Below are 18,715 nucleotides of genomic sequence, written 5' to 3'. Positions count from 1 at the left end.
ATCTGTTTTAAGGGTATTTATTGAGCAGGGTCCTAGCTTTGGAAAGCAATGGAGCACTTTACTATCATGGGGTGGAAGTACACTGTGAGGAAAGCAAGGTAGCGGGGAGCTAACAAGAGAGGGCAGGCAGTTTGGCAGTAAGGGATCTACAAGCAACCAAGGAAGGACACAGTGGGGGGTAGATCACGCAGTCTCGGGCAGGGTGGGGAGCAGAGGGTGTGTGGACGTAGGTGTTGGGGAGGAACCACTCCGTTAAGAGGAGGATCTTGAACTCTTTTCCGAGGGGCTGTTAGAAAAGGTTTCTCTGAAAGTATCTTTGCCTCCATAGTCCATGGACCCCCAAACATTTTGCATTTGTTTTTGTATCCTAACCTGACGTTTCACAGAGGAGCACCGGCTTCAGCTGCACTCCACTGAGCTTTCGCTGATTTTTATGGGGAAAAGACACGTTCTTGAGGCTGTCAGCACTGAGAAACTTGGTTCTCTTAGTCTTTTGACTTTGTTGCCTGTTGTAACATTTTATCATTGCGCAAAGTACCTAAACAGTATTGTGCAATTGGGCCATTCGTTTTTTGGCCCTAGACAGCCTCTAAGGAATTTTTGGTGATTGTACAATGTGCCTCGGAACAGACTGGTGGCAGCAGTAGCTTTTCCTTATATTTGTCTAACTTCTTACCGAGCCATACTGTGTTTTGTCCAAGCCTGAAGCTAGTGTCCAAGGTGGCCGTCCCCCGAGATCTTTTGTCCGTCCCTTTGGCCATTTTGTCTTTTGATCTCCCCCACCACTGCCCTTCCAGGGCCGGGACTTCCTTATATGGGAATGCAGTTGCCTGCAAAAGCTGCTTCTTTCATTGGTCCCTGCAGGTCGCGTTTGTGGGTACCCAGAGTGTGGGTTGGGACTGCCTTGTTCCAATCAACAGTACTGGTGCCAGGGTGTCTGGTGTACACGAGAATACAAGAACCTCAGTGGTCCCTGGTTGGACCACTGCTGGTGTGCATGCATGGAGCAGACCTGCCCACTGGCGGGCCGGGTGTGAGCACTGTTAGGACAGTTTTTCTGAAGTCCAACGTAAAACCATACAAGGGAGACAGTACAAAACTCCACTCATAGTATAAGGCTATACCACCTGAGTATATGGTAGCGTAGACAGAGCAGCCAGGCTTATCTTAGGAGGGAGAGAGTGCTGTGGGAAGGTAGAAAGAACTTGAAGTATACCAAGAGTTACCAAGAGTTCAACAGAACTTGTAGGATACCAAGAGATACCAAGAGTTCAACAGAAAGTGACAACCAGAATTATTATTAAAGAATTATTATTAAATTATTATTAAAACAAGGTTCATTATAAACACAAGTTAGGCCAAGATAAATCTTTAGGGGTTAAGTACTTGGTCACAGATCTAAAACACAACACAATGCTTGAAGGTACACAGACCCAAGAATAAGTCAGACCTTATCAAACACATTTAGTAAAGGACACACCTATTCATGGGGAGTAAAACCGTAAATTACTTTCTGATTACTTTTAGTGATGCAAGGGTAGTGGACCCTACCAGTTGTGCAGTGACACTCAATTAAGGAATCACTTAGTAAACCAACCTGTAAGTATACTTTTTCTGAAGAGTAGAACACTCATTCCAGGGACAGTAGAAACCTATAACCATATTTAGGATAACACAGTGAGTAAGGCCTTTTGGTGTAAGTGGAGTTGCTTTTCAGCTCAGTGGGAAACAGGCTACGGTAGGCAAGAATACACTAATGTAGGACTGCACCTTTCAGACAAGGGTCAGCTACACCTACAGAGCACTTTTTAAGAATGGCACACAGCTATTCTAGGCAGATTGCTTTTGAGGTCAGTGGAACACAGACTAAGGGTAAGCAATAACTAACTTATATTATGATGGCACACACCTATTCAAGTTAAGTAAACCCCATATACTTTTTAAAGGAGCTACCAGCAACTTAAATGTAGGTATAAATCCAAGACTGTTTTAAAATCTGTATAAAACAGACCAGGGAAAGCAAAACTCAATGTAGACTTAGTTTAGACAGGCTATACAGCAGATCAGGGGAGGCAAGACCCAGTTGGTGAACTTGTACATTAGTATTCTGGAATAAATAGTTAAGTGTGGTGTTAAGGAGAATTTTCATGTTAGTGTTTAATTCCTCCCTCCTTACAAACCCCCAGCTCTTTTGCTGGACTTTGGGACTTTTGAATGTTAACCTTGGTGTGAATGAGCCCTTTTTCTGTCTCGCCCAGGTGTTTAGGTTTGTTTTGAACACTCTCTCTTTTGGTTTTGGAGTCTGACAAACTCCATACGCATCATCTTTTTACATTGTGACACACAGCACCTTCAGTGCAGTGGCACAGGGAAGTCTTTCAGATTTCCCAAAGGTTTAAATACCTTCTCTTGGTTAAACTACTGTTTCCAAGAGCAGTGAAGTGAAATTAACTTTACTTACAATTCTAACTTTCTAGACCAAGTACACACTATCTTACAATAGGGTTCTGGAGGGGTTACTTCGTATCCCCTTTGTCTAGTTTCTCATGTAACGTTTTTATGTTACCCTTTCTACAATTAATAGCTAGTGGCAGTGATTGACTTTTTCCTACCATTGTGTGTTTCTACCGCGGGCTGCAATTGCAGCTGCAGCAAAGCACCCGTGGGTGCCCATTTTGTCAAAATGGCTCCGGTCTTCTTTTTTCGCCATTTCTTGTTGGAAAGGTCCTTCTTGAGAATTACGCGCCAAACCAGGTTTGGTCCCTTTGTTTGTTTTGTCTTTGGCGGGGTTCACGACTGAAGCCTGTATCTGGCAGGGCAGGAAGTGAGGGAGGTGCCCAATACTCCCTGTGCTTAATCCCCTTGGTTACAGGAATGCACCCAAGGGGATTGGCTGGCTGTCCTACACAACTCCTACACCCTGAGGCGACTTCAATCACAAGGACAGTAATGGCATTTATGTATCACACTAGTTATACTTTGCAGATTCTGAGGTTGCCGAAAGGAAAGGTTTAAGGAAGGCAAAAGGCTAAACAGGTTCTCAGTATATTTGAGGACACTTAAATCTTCCAATGAAATCTTGACAGCAATAACAGTCTAAAACAGGTTACCACCTATGGAAGGACAGCAATGTCAAAGTCAATGGGCTTGAAGAGTCTGCAGGGAGCCAGGACAGCCAAATTCAATTTGAAACAGTCTATGGAGCTGAGGCACTTCTTAGAATCAAAGTCTTGCACAAAGTTAAAGAGTTTGTTAAGGAAAATCACTTGTACGGTCACAAGCTGTTAAGCCTGTGAAAAGCAGAGATGGAATCAACTCTAACAGCAAGCCGCTGCAAATCTCAACGGAGAACAGCACAGATAAAAGACAATGAGGTAAGTACCTCAAGTCTAAACGGTACCTCTGGTTTGAAGAAGAGTGGTCCAGCTGCATTCTGTCCTGTTGCAGCGATGCACACCATGGGTTCCTGAGCCTCAGTCATGGGAAAAGAGGGGGGATTTCTGGAAGGCTGCTGCAGTGGCAATTTGGAGGTCATCGGCAGCTACGGGCTCTTTTTGATTCATTTGCACTACGCGGTTTCAACGCTCGGTAAACAGCACTGTCGCGGATCTCGGAAACCGGTTGGGCTTCCTTCACTCCCTGGGTCCTGCACTCTGGTGAGGGGACTCGAGCTCTGGTCGTCCTGCTCCTGGAGGGTCCTTAGGACACTCCTGGAACTTCTGGACAGATTTCAGACGTTGCACTCCACTACGGATTTCTCGACCCCTGGCACTCGGTTCTTGCAGCAGCGAAGTAGTACGGCCAGTCATGGAAGGTGGTCCAGTGGAGTTTGTCTCGGGGTTAGATGGTCCCACTAACCCAACGGAAGAGGTCGTCCCTTCCGGAGCTTCAAATTGAAAAAGGAGTTTCAGTACAGCAGCAGAGCTTCACCGGGCAAGTCAAAGGTCCAGGAGGATGCAGCAAGCTTCGTTCATGGTTTCTTCATCGGGTGTTTCTCCCAGTGGTCGACTCTGCCTCTATTCCCAAAACCCTCACCTTTTAAGCAGTTTTCTCCCATTCATGCACAGCCTTTGCTGTCAATCACGCAGCAGGGAACACTCACTCCAGGGTCAAAATTAAAAAGCCCTAAAATCCAGCAATAGAGCTGAGGAGTCTAAGGTTGAAGGGAATTAGCACAGAAATGTGACTTCTCCTTAACACTGGTGGCAGCAGTATCTTCTTTAGATCTGTGTAACATTTTACCGAGCCATACTGCGTTTACTGCATTTGGCCCAAGACTATGGCTACTGTCCAAGATGGCCGTGCCATGAGATCTTTTTTTTGTCCTTTCAACCCCCCGACCACCCGCACCCCCACACTTCCATGGCCGGGCCTTCCTTATATCCCCCACGTGGGTGTGTAGGTACCCAGGAGGTGGGTTAGGACTGTCAGGTCTCAATTCCCACTACTGGTGCCAGGGTGTCTGGTGTGCATGAGAACCTCAGTGGTCCCTGATTGGACCACTGCTAGCGTGCATGCATGGAACAGATCTTGCCATTGGTGGGCGCAGCTTATGCATTCATTCCAGCAGATCAGTAACAGATCCCAAACAGATCTGACAAAGGAACCAAGCAGAACAAAGGCGCCGGAATCCTGTTGTCCCGTTCGGGCCCTGCTCAGAAAACCTGTGAAGGTGCTTCGAAACCGTGGAGTGGTGGGAAAAATCACTCTCGGTGCCACCTGGCAACCCTGCAAGTAAGCCTGTTTGTAAGTATTCCAGGGCCATCCAGGGAGCTGTCCAGTTGAATCCTTGGTTGCTGTTTGTTAGGACAGGTTTTCGAAAGTCCATCTGTGGTAAGACTTTATAAGACTATCCCTCCGGCAATACAGAACCCCAACACTTAGTATAGGCCTGCACCACTTAAGGTACTGGTGCCTGACAGAGCAGCCAGGCTAATTGTAGGAGGGAGAGAGCTGTAGGACAGGGCAGAGAACGTGTTGCATAAACATGCGCCAAAGGAACACATACAGTGTCTAGAGTTACATGAATATAATGGCTTATTGTACATATACACAAGACAAAGATAAATATTCCAAGGTAAGTACTATCATAAACAGCAAACAATAGAAACCCCAGCAATAATTCCCATGAGCATATCACAGTGTAAAAGACAGAATGAATACAATTCAAGGATAAGTAAAACACCACTGTTAGAATCTCTCAGGATATTCTGTTTCAGGAAACAAATTAAGTTACAGTCCTACAAAAGCAGATAAGCACATTTCAGAGCGTATGACTACTTTTTAGAATGGTATGAACAATTCAACGGTAAGTAAGAACTCCGCAATGACTTTTCAGAATTGCCTTATGCAATTCAAAGTAAGTAAGCCAACTTACGTTGCAGGTCCCACATAAGCAGTTCAACACAATTCAGAGCTTTTAATTACTTTTCAGAACACTTAAAATAATTCTAAGGTCAGTAATAACTTTTGAGTTACTTTATAGAAGAGTAAAACCATTCAAAGGTAAGTAATAACTGATACTTTTCGGGGGGAGCCCTATGCACTTCTAATGTAAAAAATTACTTTGTAACACTTTATTTCAGATCCTTATGAGAGAAACACCAACACAAGTTAAGTTACTGTAGCAATCTTCTCACAAAGCCTAGGCTTTAGTAGTTTTCTGTGTACCAAACTTTGGCTTTGAGTAGGTATTCAATTTCTGCTGAAAAACAGTAATTCAGCTTTCAGGCAAATATTTACGGTAGTCCTTACTCAAAGCCGAAGTTACACCCCTAATTGACAGACTAGCTAACACCTGGAAAGGTCAATTTAAGAGATCTATAAACTTTCCTCCTTAAGGATACACTCCAAAAGGTCCTGTGACATGCTCACCTTTTAGTCCTCATTTGAAACTGTCAAGTGCTTAAATGGGACACTGCTCCAACGTCCTGTGGAAGATTTAATGTTGCCCCTCTCAAAAATAATGGGGTGTTGGTGTCCACACGTAACCCTAGACATCTGCTGTGTCCCAATTGCCTTGCTGTCCTCCCTGGACAGAACGAAAGTTCTCTGATGCCGGCCCCTCTACTCTTACATCACATGCCCCATCTTAGAGCCTCACTCCCCCCCCCCCCCCATCAACTGAGGCACTGTGTCATCGTTGCTCCTCTAGGGCTCTCTTCTCCCAGGGCTTATCCGTGAGGCTCTGACGCCGTTTTTATTTCCAGATGCTTTCGTCTCTCCTGCCCTGCCCCCTCACCTTGCAAGAGTAGAAGACTCTGAGCTACTCTAGCTTGTGTCCTCAGGGAAAGCCCTGCACTTGCGCTTTATCTGCTGGGCCCATTGCTGCTGGCTCAAGCCGGGTCTGGCGGAGTCACTAGTGCTGGGGGAGCGGCCACAGGCTTCATATGTTCCCGGTAACCACCCGTCGCCCAGGCAGGTGCTGCTGCCTGCGCAGGGCCGTAGCGGGCTCTGCTGCGTCCGCCATAGGATCGGTGTCAGTGTTCACACACGTGTTTCATTAAGATACCTTTGTTTTGTTGAATGAAGGCCTGCTCGTTTCAGTACGCCTGCTGAGAAGTGTGGTTCATAATTCAGGAGCCCTGTCAAGAAACTAAACAGTTACTATAAAACCAGGTGCCTTTTTCGCTGAGAAGGTAGTGGGAAAAGTCAGTTCAGCTGCCATCTTCAAGTGAACAATCCCATCCTAGGACATCAGTGTTTTTAAACAAGATTGTTGATAAAATATCGGTTAGCCTTTTAGGGACCAAGCATAGTTGGGTACACTTCAGCCTTCGTACAGCTGAACAGTGAAAGCAGTAGCCATCTTTGAATGGCACTTTTATTTTGTGTGTATTCCAAATACCAACGAAATCACAATGTTTTCAGTAAATTGCAAAATAAATTGCAAACAGCTTTACTTTAATTCATGTTGCCACTTAACTCTACCAATGTTAACTAAATCTAATAAGCAGCAGAGACATACAAGCTGTTAGACAAGATTGTATGCAGTACCCTGTGGGAGACTGCACCAGCATTGTCCTCTTGGCAATAGTTAACCCAACCTTTGCTATAAGCATGTACTACACAAGTTGGTAGAGTGAGCAGCCAGGCTTATCTCAAGAAGGGTCAATGCGAGCTGTAGGGTTGTAACAGACTTTCACAGTGCCAGTTATTCAAATAAACACTTGCACACAAGGTTTCTTGATTAAATAATTATTCATTTATTTAACAGTCAGTTGAATAAGCCTTCTTTAGAAGGGAGCAATCATATAACAAAATATACTTAAAAAATACATGCTCTCAATTTCACTAAATCAGTTGATACCCATTGGGGATGGCACACAGACACTTCCTACACCCTCCCGTGGCTTACATGACTAGGACACTGTGGACATTGATGTATCACCGTCACATTTAGAGTAATACTGAGATTAGTGTCAAAAGGAAAAGATGAGGGAATAAAACAATGGTTAACAATTATTCTTAAGCAGGTAAGTACTTTTTGAACCCTCCAATGCCAAGTAAATTAGCACAAGGTCAGAGGTAAGAATAGTGTCTCAGGGAGCCAGGACAGCCAATGTTAGTTGAGCAAAGTCTAGGGGGAGCTGATGATCTTGTTGCAGGTAAGTAAAAGTCTTGCACAATGTTTTTAGAAATGGTTTGTAGAAAGGAAATCACTGAAGGGCCACAAGCTGGAGGGCTTGTGAGGGGCAAAGCTGCAAGCAACTCTGCAAGAGTAACCATGACAAGTCTCAACTGAAAGCTAGCAAGGCTACACAACAAGAGGTAAGTCCCCTTAATTTTACAGTACCTGGTTTGAAGAAAACTGGCTCCAGCTGAACAATTCCGTTCCAGTTGTAGGTCTGCAGATCCTGTGGTTCCTGAGCCTCAGTCGTGGGACAAGAGTGAGGACGTCTGGGAACTCCTGCACTACGAATTGAAGGTCAGGAGCAGCAATGAGCAAACTTGCGGTTTCAGCTTCTAGCGGCTCTCGCAAATAGCACCACTGCGGTTCTCTGATATTTTTATGGACTTTCCTCGCATCTAGGGTCCAGCACTCTGTTGAGGCGGCTCAGGCTTGGTCAGCCGTGCTTCATGGGAGTCCGGAGGATCTTCCTGGAGTTTGGGTCCGACTAAAAAATGATGCTCTCGATTCTGGTGTTCCTCTCCCTGGCAATAGGTTCCTGCAGCAGCAATGGAAGTACAGCCAACTCCGAGAGGATGTCCAGACGTGTACGCTTTGGGGTTGATTGGTCCCACAAACCCAAGGGGAGAAGTCGTCAGTTGCAGGGCTTCTCTAGTTGAGGCGAATTCGGAGCTTCAGCAAGGGAGCAGGGCTTCACCGGGCAAACCAACGATCCAGGAGTTGCCGCGAGCGTCTCTTCCAAGTTCTTCTTCGGATTCCTTCGTCCAGTTGTGGACTCTGCCTTACAAGCCAAAAGTCTCACCTTTTATGCAGGTTTCTCCCATTCCTTCGCAGCCTAGCTGTCACTCACCCAGCAGGGTGGCTGCCCTCCAAGGACAGCCAGCCGGCCAATCACCTTTGGGTGCATTCCTGTAACAATGGGATTAAGTACAGGGAGTGTCAGGCACTTCCCTCACTTCCTGCCCTGCCGGACACGCTGGAGCCAGAGGCAGGCTTCATCAGTGAATCCTGTCAAAGACAAAACAAACAAATCTCAACAAGGACCTTTCCAACAAGAAACGGTGAAAAAAGAAGACCGGGCCATTTTGACAAAATGGGCACCCATGGGTGCTTTACTGCAGCTGCAATAGCAGCCTGCTGTAGCACAATGGTAGGACAAAGTAAACCACTGCGACCAGCCATCAATTGTAGAAAGGGTAACAAAAAACTTTTACATAAGAAACTAGACAACAGGGATACTAAGTAACCCCTCACCCTATTGTAAGATAGTGTGTTGCTCTGTCTAGAAAGTTACAAAATGCAAGTAAAGTCAATTTCACTTCACTGCTGATGGAAACAGTAGTTTAACCAAGGGAAGGTATTTAAACCTTTGGGAAATATGGAAGACTTCCCTGGGTCACAGCACTGTGGGTGCTGTGTGACACAATATAAAAAGATGATGCCTATGGAGTTTGTCAAACTCCAAAATCAAAAGAAACACATAGTCCAATTCACAGAAAAATACATTAGAGAGTGGGAAAAAGGTCTCACTCGTTCCAGGTAAGAAATGAAAAAGTCTTAAAGTCCAGCAAAAGTGCTGGGCGTCTGTGAGGTAGAAGGGAATTCGCACATTTCTGAGAATTCCCCATAACAAACTCCATGTCTTGCCATTTATTGCTGCCCAAACTCCCTGGAGTCACACCTTGAAGAAGGAAGTATAAAAAGCCAATCCAAGCGATCTCCAAGAACACAATGGAGGCTTTCATTTTATCCTAGTGAAGTACAATATATAGCGTTTTATCAATCAGTATCAGGAAAAGCATCTGAAATCTTTCAGACAATAAGATGAAACTGTCTTGTCCAGAATTACACAAGTGAGTAAGCAAGGAGACAATACTTCAACCGACACCTAAATTAGGAACATTAATCACTGCAAAATGTAAGGAAAACGGTCATATCAAGAGAAAAAGGTGATTGAACTACCCAATTTAAAAACCTTACCGCCGAGATGACTTATGTTTTGGGACTTCTTCCTTCTCTCGAGGTTCTTCCTTCTCTCTGTGCCTGCGCTCTCTGTGCCGGTCCTCTCGATCCCTGCTGTGGTCTCTACTTCTTCGGTACTCGCGGTCATATTCATAATTTCTCTCTTTGCTGTAGTAATGATATCGCTCATCGTCACTGCAAAAAAACAAAAAACAAGTCAGACTATTTTTAAAAAGGATGGCAGGAGTCTGCTGAAATTCGGGACACAGTGCATTCCGGGGCCCATACAGAGTCAAGCACAAGGTTAAAGTGTAGAGTGAAAAGGAAAAGCTTCAGCAAGTCACGCAATTGGGAAAATGCAATCATATCCCTGCAAAGCCCTATAGGACACTGTGTATACAGAGACTATCTGAATCAAGATACAGCAACAGGTCAATAAGAAACACTACAGATATAACTTATTTTTGGTGTTATTTTTATTTTAGGGCTTTTCTACAGTGTCACCTTTTGGCCACCTCAAAGAGCTTTGGGGCGGTTGTATTGGCAGAGGCGAGGTGGACATTAGAAGGGAGTTTGATGCTAGCAGGTGTTAAGGGAGTTTTTCTGAAGTCCATCATTGATGGGACTTTATAAAACTGTCTCCTTGGTATACAGAGCTCCAACCTTTAGTATTGGCCTGTACCATTCAACATATTGGTAGTATGGCAGAGCAGAGCCAGGCTTATCTTAGGAAGGAGATGTGAGCTATAGGTTAGTACAGAGAACTTAAAATATACATAGGCCCAAAGAAACACTTACACACTTCAAAATAGATATTTATTTCATCTATAAACAAGGCAAAGATTCATCTTCAGATAGGCAAGAACTGTTTCAAAGCTAATAAACACAATAGAAAACCAATGCCATAATTCAGGTGAGTAAACCAGAGTGTTAAACGTATACGATTAATGAATGCAATTCAAAGATAAGTAAAACCACTGTTATAGTAACTCAAAATATTCTGTTGTAGGAATAAAGTGAATGAAGAACACCATGAATATCAGGTAAGCACTTGTTAAGACTTGTAATACTTTCAGAGGCCTAAAGGTTTTAGCAGTACATACATATCTAGGGACAAGTGTCAGATTGGCGGGAAAGCAGGTAAGGCACAGCTGTAGAAAAGGCAAGTTCCAAAGGATTCTTCAGTTAAAAATAAGTATCAACCTTTAATTGGGAAAAAGGGTTCAGAGACTTCGGAGAAAGCTCCCTGAATGCGTACATGCTTTAGGCCTCGGCGAATACCCAAACACTCTAGCAACAAAAGGTGCGAAAGAATGGCTCAAGCTAAGTATTACCATGTGTCTCACAATATTTTAGGCACGATGAATGAAGCTGGACACCTTCACAATGCAGCAGCTGCCGACCCGGTAGCCTTTTCCTTGGTTGTGGTGAACAGGGAGACACTCTGGAAGTGATTTTGCAGCAGCAGTCGAGAGAGAGAGAGATGACTCCCAGTAAAGGATTATCCGTGCTCCAACGCAGATTTGCGGTTTTGGCACCTTTTTACAGACACCAAGTATGAACGGTTACTGCCCGGTCAATCCGCCTCGCTTGCTTGGTCCTGCACTCTGGTGAGGGGACTTTGAGGAGGGCATCTTGCCTCTAGGGGTCCAGAAGGAGTCCACCAATGATTTGGTAGAATTTGTTAGTAGCAAGACCATGCACTGCAGGATGGTTGCAGGTCCCAGGGAATTGGCGGTTTGCAGCCCAGGAAAGTCGCAGGTCGTAGTGGGATGGCTCAAATTGCAGGGCGTCTTAGCACTGATGATGCCCACCAGTCCAAGGGAGGAAATCATCCTCTCCGGAACTTGCCTGTCATTTTGAAAACACGGTCAGGACAACAGAGGTCACTTCAGCAGGCTTCTCTAGTTGCTGGAAGGTGCTGCAGGCGGCTCTGGTCGTCGTCTTCTGTCAGTTCCAGTGGTCTGGGTACCAGGAATTCAGCCTCTTATTCAGAACTGCCTACCTAGAACTGGTTCCAGGCAGACATGTCAGAGGACAAAGAACAGCTGAGTTTTCGGGATCCGCTCAGGCTTCCTCTGGAGCCTTGGCTGGCTTCACAAAGGATTCCCGCCAAAGACAAAAGTCAAACCACCTCGCCTTTAAATACAAAATAAAATACAAATGGCTGTCCTGACTTGACAGCCAGACCACCTGTTCAGGAGATTATTGTGCTTCATCCCCTCTCCTAGCGAGATCCCCCAGTCCCGACTTTTCGCTGGACTTCAGGACCTTTTTCTTTTAATCCTGAACGAGTGGAGTTTTTTATCCACTCATTCATTCATTCTTATGGGCAACGTCTTTTGGAAATATATTGTTTGTAAATCTATCTGTACTATGGTGTCCGTCTGCTCCATAGCTCTTAACAGCATCTGTGTTTTACTACTGCAGCACACAGTTCCTTATGGGCATTGTTGCTAGGGGCCCCTACGGTCCTCTACGATTATTTTCCTACATCCTTAAGTAAACTACAGTTCTTAAGGATAGAGAGATACTTAGTATCTCTCCCAAAACTGTATAGTCTAAGAGATTAGCACACACCACCTTCAGTGGAGTGCCAAAAGGATACTTCGTATCCCCCTTCTCTCTGCTCCTGTGACTTTTTAGTCATATAGACAATCACCTAGTTATGGCTGGTGGCAGTGGACATGTTCTACCAACTATTGTGTATTTTTTTTATATTGCAGGCTATGTCCATAGCCTTGGTAGTGCACAATAGGGGCACCCAAGTACCAACTTTGGGATTCCCTTCTTTTTTCACCATTACTAGCATGGTGGTTCTTGGTTAGCCCTTCTTCTACCATTCTGGGAGGGAGAAGTGTGTGTGTGTTTTTTTGCCTTTGGCAGGAACCAGTAGGTATCCCTGACTAGGCTCCAGTGCGTCTGGGAAGGCAGGAAGTGGGGGGAGGAGTCTTCCACCCCTTGTCCTTTGTCTGCCATAGTGCCTGAATAGGACCAGCTCCTACAGGTGGTCTGGCTGTCCAGATTGGACAACCAAAGGCTTCTTTCTGTAAATCGATGAGATTGCAGAGGAGTGTGTGCTGGAACTGTATAAAAGGATAGGCTTATGGAGTGTAAAACAAGTCGACCACTGGAAACAGAAGTAACGGAAGAAGACTACCAGAGGCGCCTGCAGACCCTCTGCAAGACCGTGAAGCGACCACTGCTGTCCTGAAGCTGTTTTCTATCCAAAAGAGGAGCTCCAAAGAGGACAACTCCTTCCCTTTAGCTGGTGGGAACAACCAGTCCCAAGACGAAGTTTGAAATGAGCCATCTCCTGAGGTCTGTTAAGGAGAATTCTCATTTCTGTGCTAATTCCCTTCAACCTTAGACACCCCCAGCTCTTTTGCTGGAAAGTCAGCCTTTTTGTGGAACAACATGTTGGCCTGAACAGATTGAGTATTCTAGCTCTCTGTTCAACTGTCTCCACTAGTGAAAGTCCTTGAGCTGGATCGAATGCAGTGCTCTTCGTTCCAGAGGGTTATATAATGTTAGGGAGAATTCTCATTTCTGTGCCAATTCCCTTCAACCTTAGAGAACGCCTCAGCTCTTTTGCTGGACTTTAGGACTTTTAATTTTTATCCTGGAGTGAGACCTTTTTCTCAGTCTCTCATGTATTTTTCATCTCATACGGACACGGTTTCTTTTGGTTTTCGAGTCTTACAAACCCCATAGGCATCTACCTTTTGTATCGCGACACACTTCACCTTAAGTGAAGTGTCACAGAAAAGACCTTTGGATTCCTCTTAAGGTTTAAGTACCTTCTCTTGGGTGATCTACTGTTTCCAAGAGTAGTAAAGTGAAACTGACTTTACTTACCTGATTTTCCTATGCAGGTCCAGTACACCCCCATTTTATGTGGAAGTACTGCGGGGGTTACTTAGCCCCTTTTCCTTTTTACAAATGTAACCGTGTTTACATTACCCTCACTACATTTAATGGCTCGTGGCAGAAGTTTAATTATCCTACAATTGTGCGTTTTTACCACATGCTAAATCCTCAGCTGCGGTATTGCACCCATGGGTGCCCATTTAGTCAAAATGGCCCTGGTCGTCTTTTCCACCATTTCTTGCTTGTGAGGTCTTTTGCGGGTTTTACTCTGCGCGCCAAACCAGGTTTGGCTTTGGTGGGCATTAGTGCTGAAACCCGCCTCTGGCTCTAGTGTGTCTGGCAGATCAGGAAGCGAGGGAGGTGCCCGAAACTCCCTGTCCTTAGTCTCCTTGGTTGCCTGAATGCACCCAGTCGTGATTGGCTGGCTGTCCTTGCAGGACAGCCACCCTGCTGTGCGTGTGACCGCTAGGCTGCGCATGAATATGAGAAATCTGCATAAAAGGAGAGGTCTCTTGAACAGAAGGCAGAGCCGACCACTGGACGAAACATCCTATGAAGGAAACTGGAAGAGACGCTTGCTGCACCCTCCTGGACCGTTGAACTTTCCTGTGAAGCCCTGCTGCAGTGCTGAAGCTCCAATTTCTTATCGACTAGAGAAGCCCGGAACGGACGACTTCGTCCCTTGGGTTGGTGGGACCAACTGACCCCAAGACGACCTTTGCTGGAAACCCTCTCCTTGCTGCCTGTACTTCTTTGCTGCTGCTGGAACCGAGTGCCAGGGATCAGGAAACCCAGAACCGAGTTATTTAAATGGAGTCCTCTCCATAGCTGAGGATGTTACCAGTAACGACGACAACCGAAAAGGAAAGGTGGGAGAAAGGGGAAGGCATTCTCAGTATGAGACAGAAATGTCCATCCCAACCCCACTCTCCCTACTGTGTAGGCCTCGAAGGCCTGGCCAGTGGCCACGTGGTCGGCAGCGCCAATGGGATCACCGTCCATCGAAAGTCTTGTCTCGGGGAGATCCGGAACGGCCATCGAAGAGAGGGCCGGTAGGTGATATTATAAAGACAATTATTAAACAAATCGACCAAGGTAGAGGGGACAAAGGCAATGTCTCTTTACGAGCTCCACTTAAGGCGACCAGTATTGTGGGCGGAAAAAATAATCTGTGGGACCTTCGACGCGTGAGGGATTTTGGGTACACTGCACGTCACTATAGGGATAGTGTTACAGACATGCCTATGCCGACGTCGCCTTTCGGTCTCCGAAAGACAAGATGCAATACTCTGCGGTGACCACTGGATGTCAAACTATATGCACAGCATGTGTTTATAAGCAGATTAACAAACATCAGAAAAATAATTACTTTACTAGAAAACCTTAAGTGTAAGTGTTATTTGGATACTTTTAATTGTGAATCTCAGTTTTGCATCCCTACAGCTCACATTTACTCCTCTTGAGATAAGTCTGGCTTCTCAGTCACTCTACCAACTTGTGTAGTACAGACCTATGCCAATAGGTGGGTTACCTATTACCAAGAGGACAAGGCTGGTGTAGTCTCCCACAGGTTTACTACATACAATCATGCCTAACAAGGTCCCAGGAGCTTACAGACCTGCGGAACCCCAATACCGGAGAACTGCTGCGTATTTGGAGTGCATCGTCGTGGAAAGGCCGAATCCGTCCAAATCTGTGCTGAGCCCATAAGGACACTCCAGAGATCCGATCAAACTCGCCCAGACCACCTCACAAGAGTGTGGGACTGCAGAAAGCGAAGAAGATTGACTGGGCGATAGGTGTCCTTTGTTGGTGCTGCTGAAAAGACCTACATTGAAAATGAAGACTAGAGGGTTGCTTAACGACCTACAAGGAATAATCCCCTAATTAAAGTTTCAAAATGTATACAAAGGATTCCTATAGGTCACGTGGTGTATGCCCCTATGCAGTCAGGTATGATTTCAAATGTCAATCGTAACATCTGATGGTGTATAGCCATTTTTCATTAAACAGGCTAACACCAAAATGCACACCATATGAACATCAGACAAAGTCGCCACCCTTCTTTTATCATTAAAAAAGAGTTTAATTCATCATTTCATTTGAACAGATCACAATATTATAAATCATTCATGATACCATATAACTCGTGAATATGGCAGTAGTGTTAAAACAAACGGTGGTTCTAAATTTAGCCACCATTTGGACTTCTGATTAGAACTGGTTAATACCTAATACAACCTCAAATGTCTTAATTCACTCAGTCACCTCAATAACGTCCCAACATGTTTTGCTCCTTCTCATTCTCAACCAAAACTGTTAGATTGGAGTTTCATCAGGGGAACACTACCTAAAATAGCCACATTGTTATTACAAGTCTACGGCAGATAGATAGTTCCAACATCAATATTCTGCTTAATCTTGTTTGCTGTCATATGAATTGATGTTTCGAGTTACAAGTAACTCTTCCATGGCCATTCATGTCTGTGTTCACCAACTGTCACAGGATCTACAATACAGAAAAGGGGTTTTAACTACCCGCTTTTCATGCCTTACTTAGTCAGGCTATTCATTGCATTTCACTTAGCATTAAAGAGTGTAACTCTCTTAATTTCAATAGTAACATTAGTCAGTGCAACAGTGCTCACTCACCCATTGGTAACATCTTGAGTATGATGTCCGGCTGTGTCTGGGTAAGGTTGCTGGTGCTCTCAGCATATCAAAACATTGGTTCAGCTGGTTTCTTTCACTATGATTCTACCATGGTCGACTTGTGTACTAATGTACTTGTGTACTAATCCCGTTAGTCAGGCAGCCTCACTGTCTATGCCCCTCGTCCGGAGCGGGCCAAACCAATGATTATGGTGCCGGTCTACAGAGTAATACAAAGGAATACTCTGCTGGTATGTGTTAAACGGCCCTGGTAAACATGAGAACCCCCATGTTTCCGAGTGATAACGCCGTTTGGCTCACTTACTAATGGAGGCGTCTTCGTTGTGCTCCTCGTGAGAGCCAGTCGTTTGGTGTTAGTGACGTTCACTTGGTTTCCGGGGTGACCAGTTTAGAACGACCGCCCCCTCGCAGGTCTATTCCTCTAACTAAAGCAACGCAACTATCTCATCAAGAATGTGAGATTCATTATTATCCGACAAAGCAGCACAGATTACAGTGAGTTACTAAGCTGCTGAACGGCGGCCAAACCACAGAGTGAACCCAGATGCTTCTGAAAGTCGTGCTACAGGTCCTCCCTCGAGACTGCTGCTGAAAGACACTGTCCATTATCCTGCCTTTTGTCCCCAGACCAAGGAATCTGAAGGTCTGGTCCAGAGCTGGCACATCACAGAGAAGCCAACACAAGCCCTTTCTTCAAACTCAAGGTACTGTGGGGAAAGGTATTGGTTACCGGATTCCAAGAAATCGCTCCAGAGCGTTGGAGTGCACGTAGGTGTCCAGGGCATCCCCCTCTTACTTCTGACCCAAGCTGCTGCTTGTGTCGCCTTCTCAAGTCCGTTTTTAGGTCTCCATTGTTAGTTGTTAACTTGCTGCTTCAATAACTTTAGAGACTGGAAGAAGTCCGCAGGAACTCTTCATTATTTGCTGTTGCCAAGACTTAAAGCCCTCTCATAACTGCCTTTAGATAGGGTTGAGTTTTTGCACTTTAAAGACTTTCCAGGCGAAGAAACCGTCTTTAGAGCCTTTAGCTAAGCTCATGTTACACTGACCACTTATTTTCCCCCCTTTAAGTGACATTTCTATTTCTGTTTGCAGAGTAAATGCATTACAGTATGACCTGCTGAAAACCGCATCAGTGCACAATTACCGATAGTACAATATACTTGTCTTTTCCCTTCCAAACGTTGCTACAATTGTAAACGCGAACAAACACAAAAGTGACCTTTGAAGTGTATTGTCTAGTATTCCTAAGTGTTCTACGTAAACGTCTGAAGTATTTAACGAGATTCTGGTGTAAATATAATAAATATGTATCTTATTACGCGGCCGTGTAGTTATGGTTAGGTTGCTAAATCCATAGGAAGAGGCTTATAACAAGGCTCCCCCTGGACTTTGCAAACAAAGTCTATAGCCCATTCTGAATTGCTTTGCAAACTTTGGTGAGGTTTTGTCCAAGGAGGGCAAAGTTATAGGGGGGGTCTCAAACTTTTATAGTAACAGACCGAATAGAGAAAAACTGCTCATGCCTCCAGCCCACACCGCTTGACGGATTTTCACCAAATTTGCAGCAGGAGCGGCGGCTTGGTCTCGAAAGCGTGCTTTTGTAAATTTGGTGAAAATCCGTCCAGTAGTTTTCTTTAAAACTGGCAAAATGTAAGTAAAAAAAATAAAATTGTGATATCTGGGTTCGGTCCGCGGATCCTTTTCCCTGTTCGGTCCGCGGACAGTCATATGACTGGCACATCGGGTGACGTGAAGTCCACGGACATCGGGCGCGCACGCTTACTGGACGGAGAAAAACATGAAATGCGTCAGTTTTTCCCAAAACGGACACCATCTTGGATTCAGGGAGTTTTGCCGTTGTCTGCGGATACCGCAGAGAATAAAAACAAAAACGCAACATTGCACTTGTCAAACTCAACAATCAATCTCTGGGGAGCTGAGGGGGATGAGATATGGCCATAAGAAGCCAAAATACTGGTGGTTTTAATCCCCGAAAGTCCACGAACATTCCAGATGTCCTGGGACAGTCCTGTCATGTTCGCGGACACTTCAGATCATTTCTGCATTGCAGGATTGATGAAATGCAGTTTTTGGATGGCTTGTAACTGGCGCCACTCAATGAAACCATGTTATTTTGGAATTTTATTCTAGACCTAATTCTGAATGGTTTTAAAATGTTTTGTGGGATTCTGTAAAGAGGGGCCAAAATTAGAGGGTGGGTCCCAAAATAATGTAAAGGCTTATAAATGTGGTGCTATTTGACGAATCTACACAAAAGTTTGCAAAAAGATTTTAGATCAAGGTATAAATGGTTTTCTAAAAGTTTGGCGGGATTTTCTTGAGAGGGTGAAATTAGAGGGGGGTCTCAAAGTTTTTAGTTGGCTTATAACTTTGTTGCCATTTGACGAATGTGGAAAAATGTTTTGAGAAAGATCATAGACACAACCTTCAATGTTTGTGTAAAGACTGAATGGATTTTGTGAAGTGGGGGCTAAGTTATATGATTGTTGTATGTACATACATTTTGACAATTTTGAAAAAATAAAACATGGGCGGATTTCAAGCAAACTTGTGTAA

At 44.8% G+C, this 18,715-nt stretch overlaps 1 protein-coding gene across 1 annotated transcript in view; it reads right to left on the bottom strand.

The window, feature by feature from the left end:
* Positions 1-18,715, bottom strand: part of LOC138480807 (pre-mRNA 3'-end-processing factor FIP1-like) — an 889,709-nt gene that overhangs the window by 48,959 nt on the left and 822,035 nt on the right. The window contains exon 15 of the mRNA XM_069612552.1: positions 9,611-9,787. Within this exon, the coding sequence (XP_069468653.1) occupies positions 9,611-9,787 (177 nt within the window). The remainder of the gene's footprint in view (positions 1-9,610; positions 9,788-18,715) is intronic.

This window comes from Ambystoma mexicanum, chromosome 5p (assembly GCF_040938575.1).
Source record: "Ambystoma mexicanum isolate Mex_15411 chromosome 5p, UKY_AmexF1_1, whole genome shotgun sequence".
In the NCBI taxonomy this organism is placed as follows: domain Eukaryota; kingdom Metazoa; phylum Chordata; class Amphibia; order Caudata; family Ambystomatidae; genus Ambystoma; species Ambystoma mexicanum.
The sequence above is the reverse complement of the archived record's forward strand: the minus strand, read 5'-3'. Positions and strand labels throughout refer to the sequence as shown.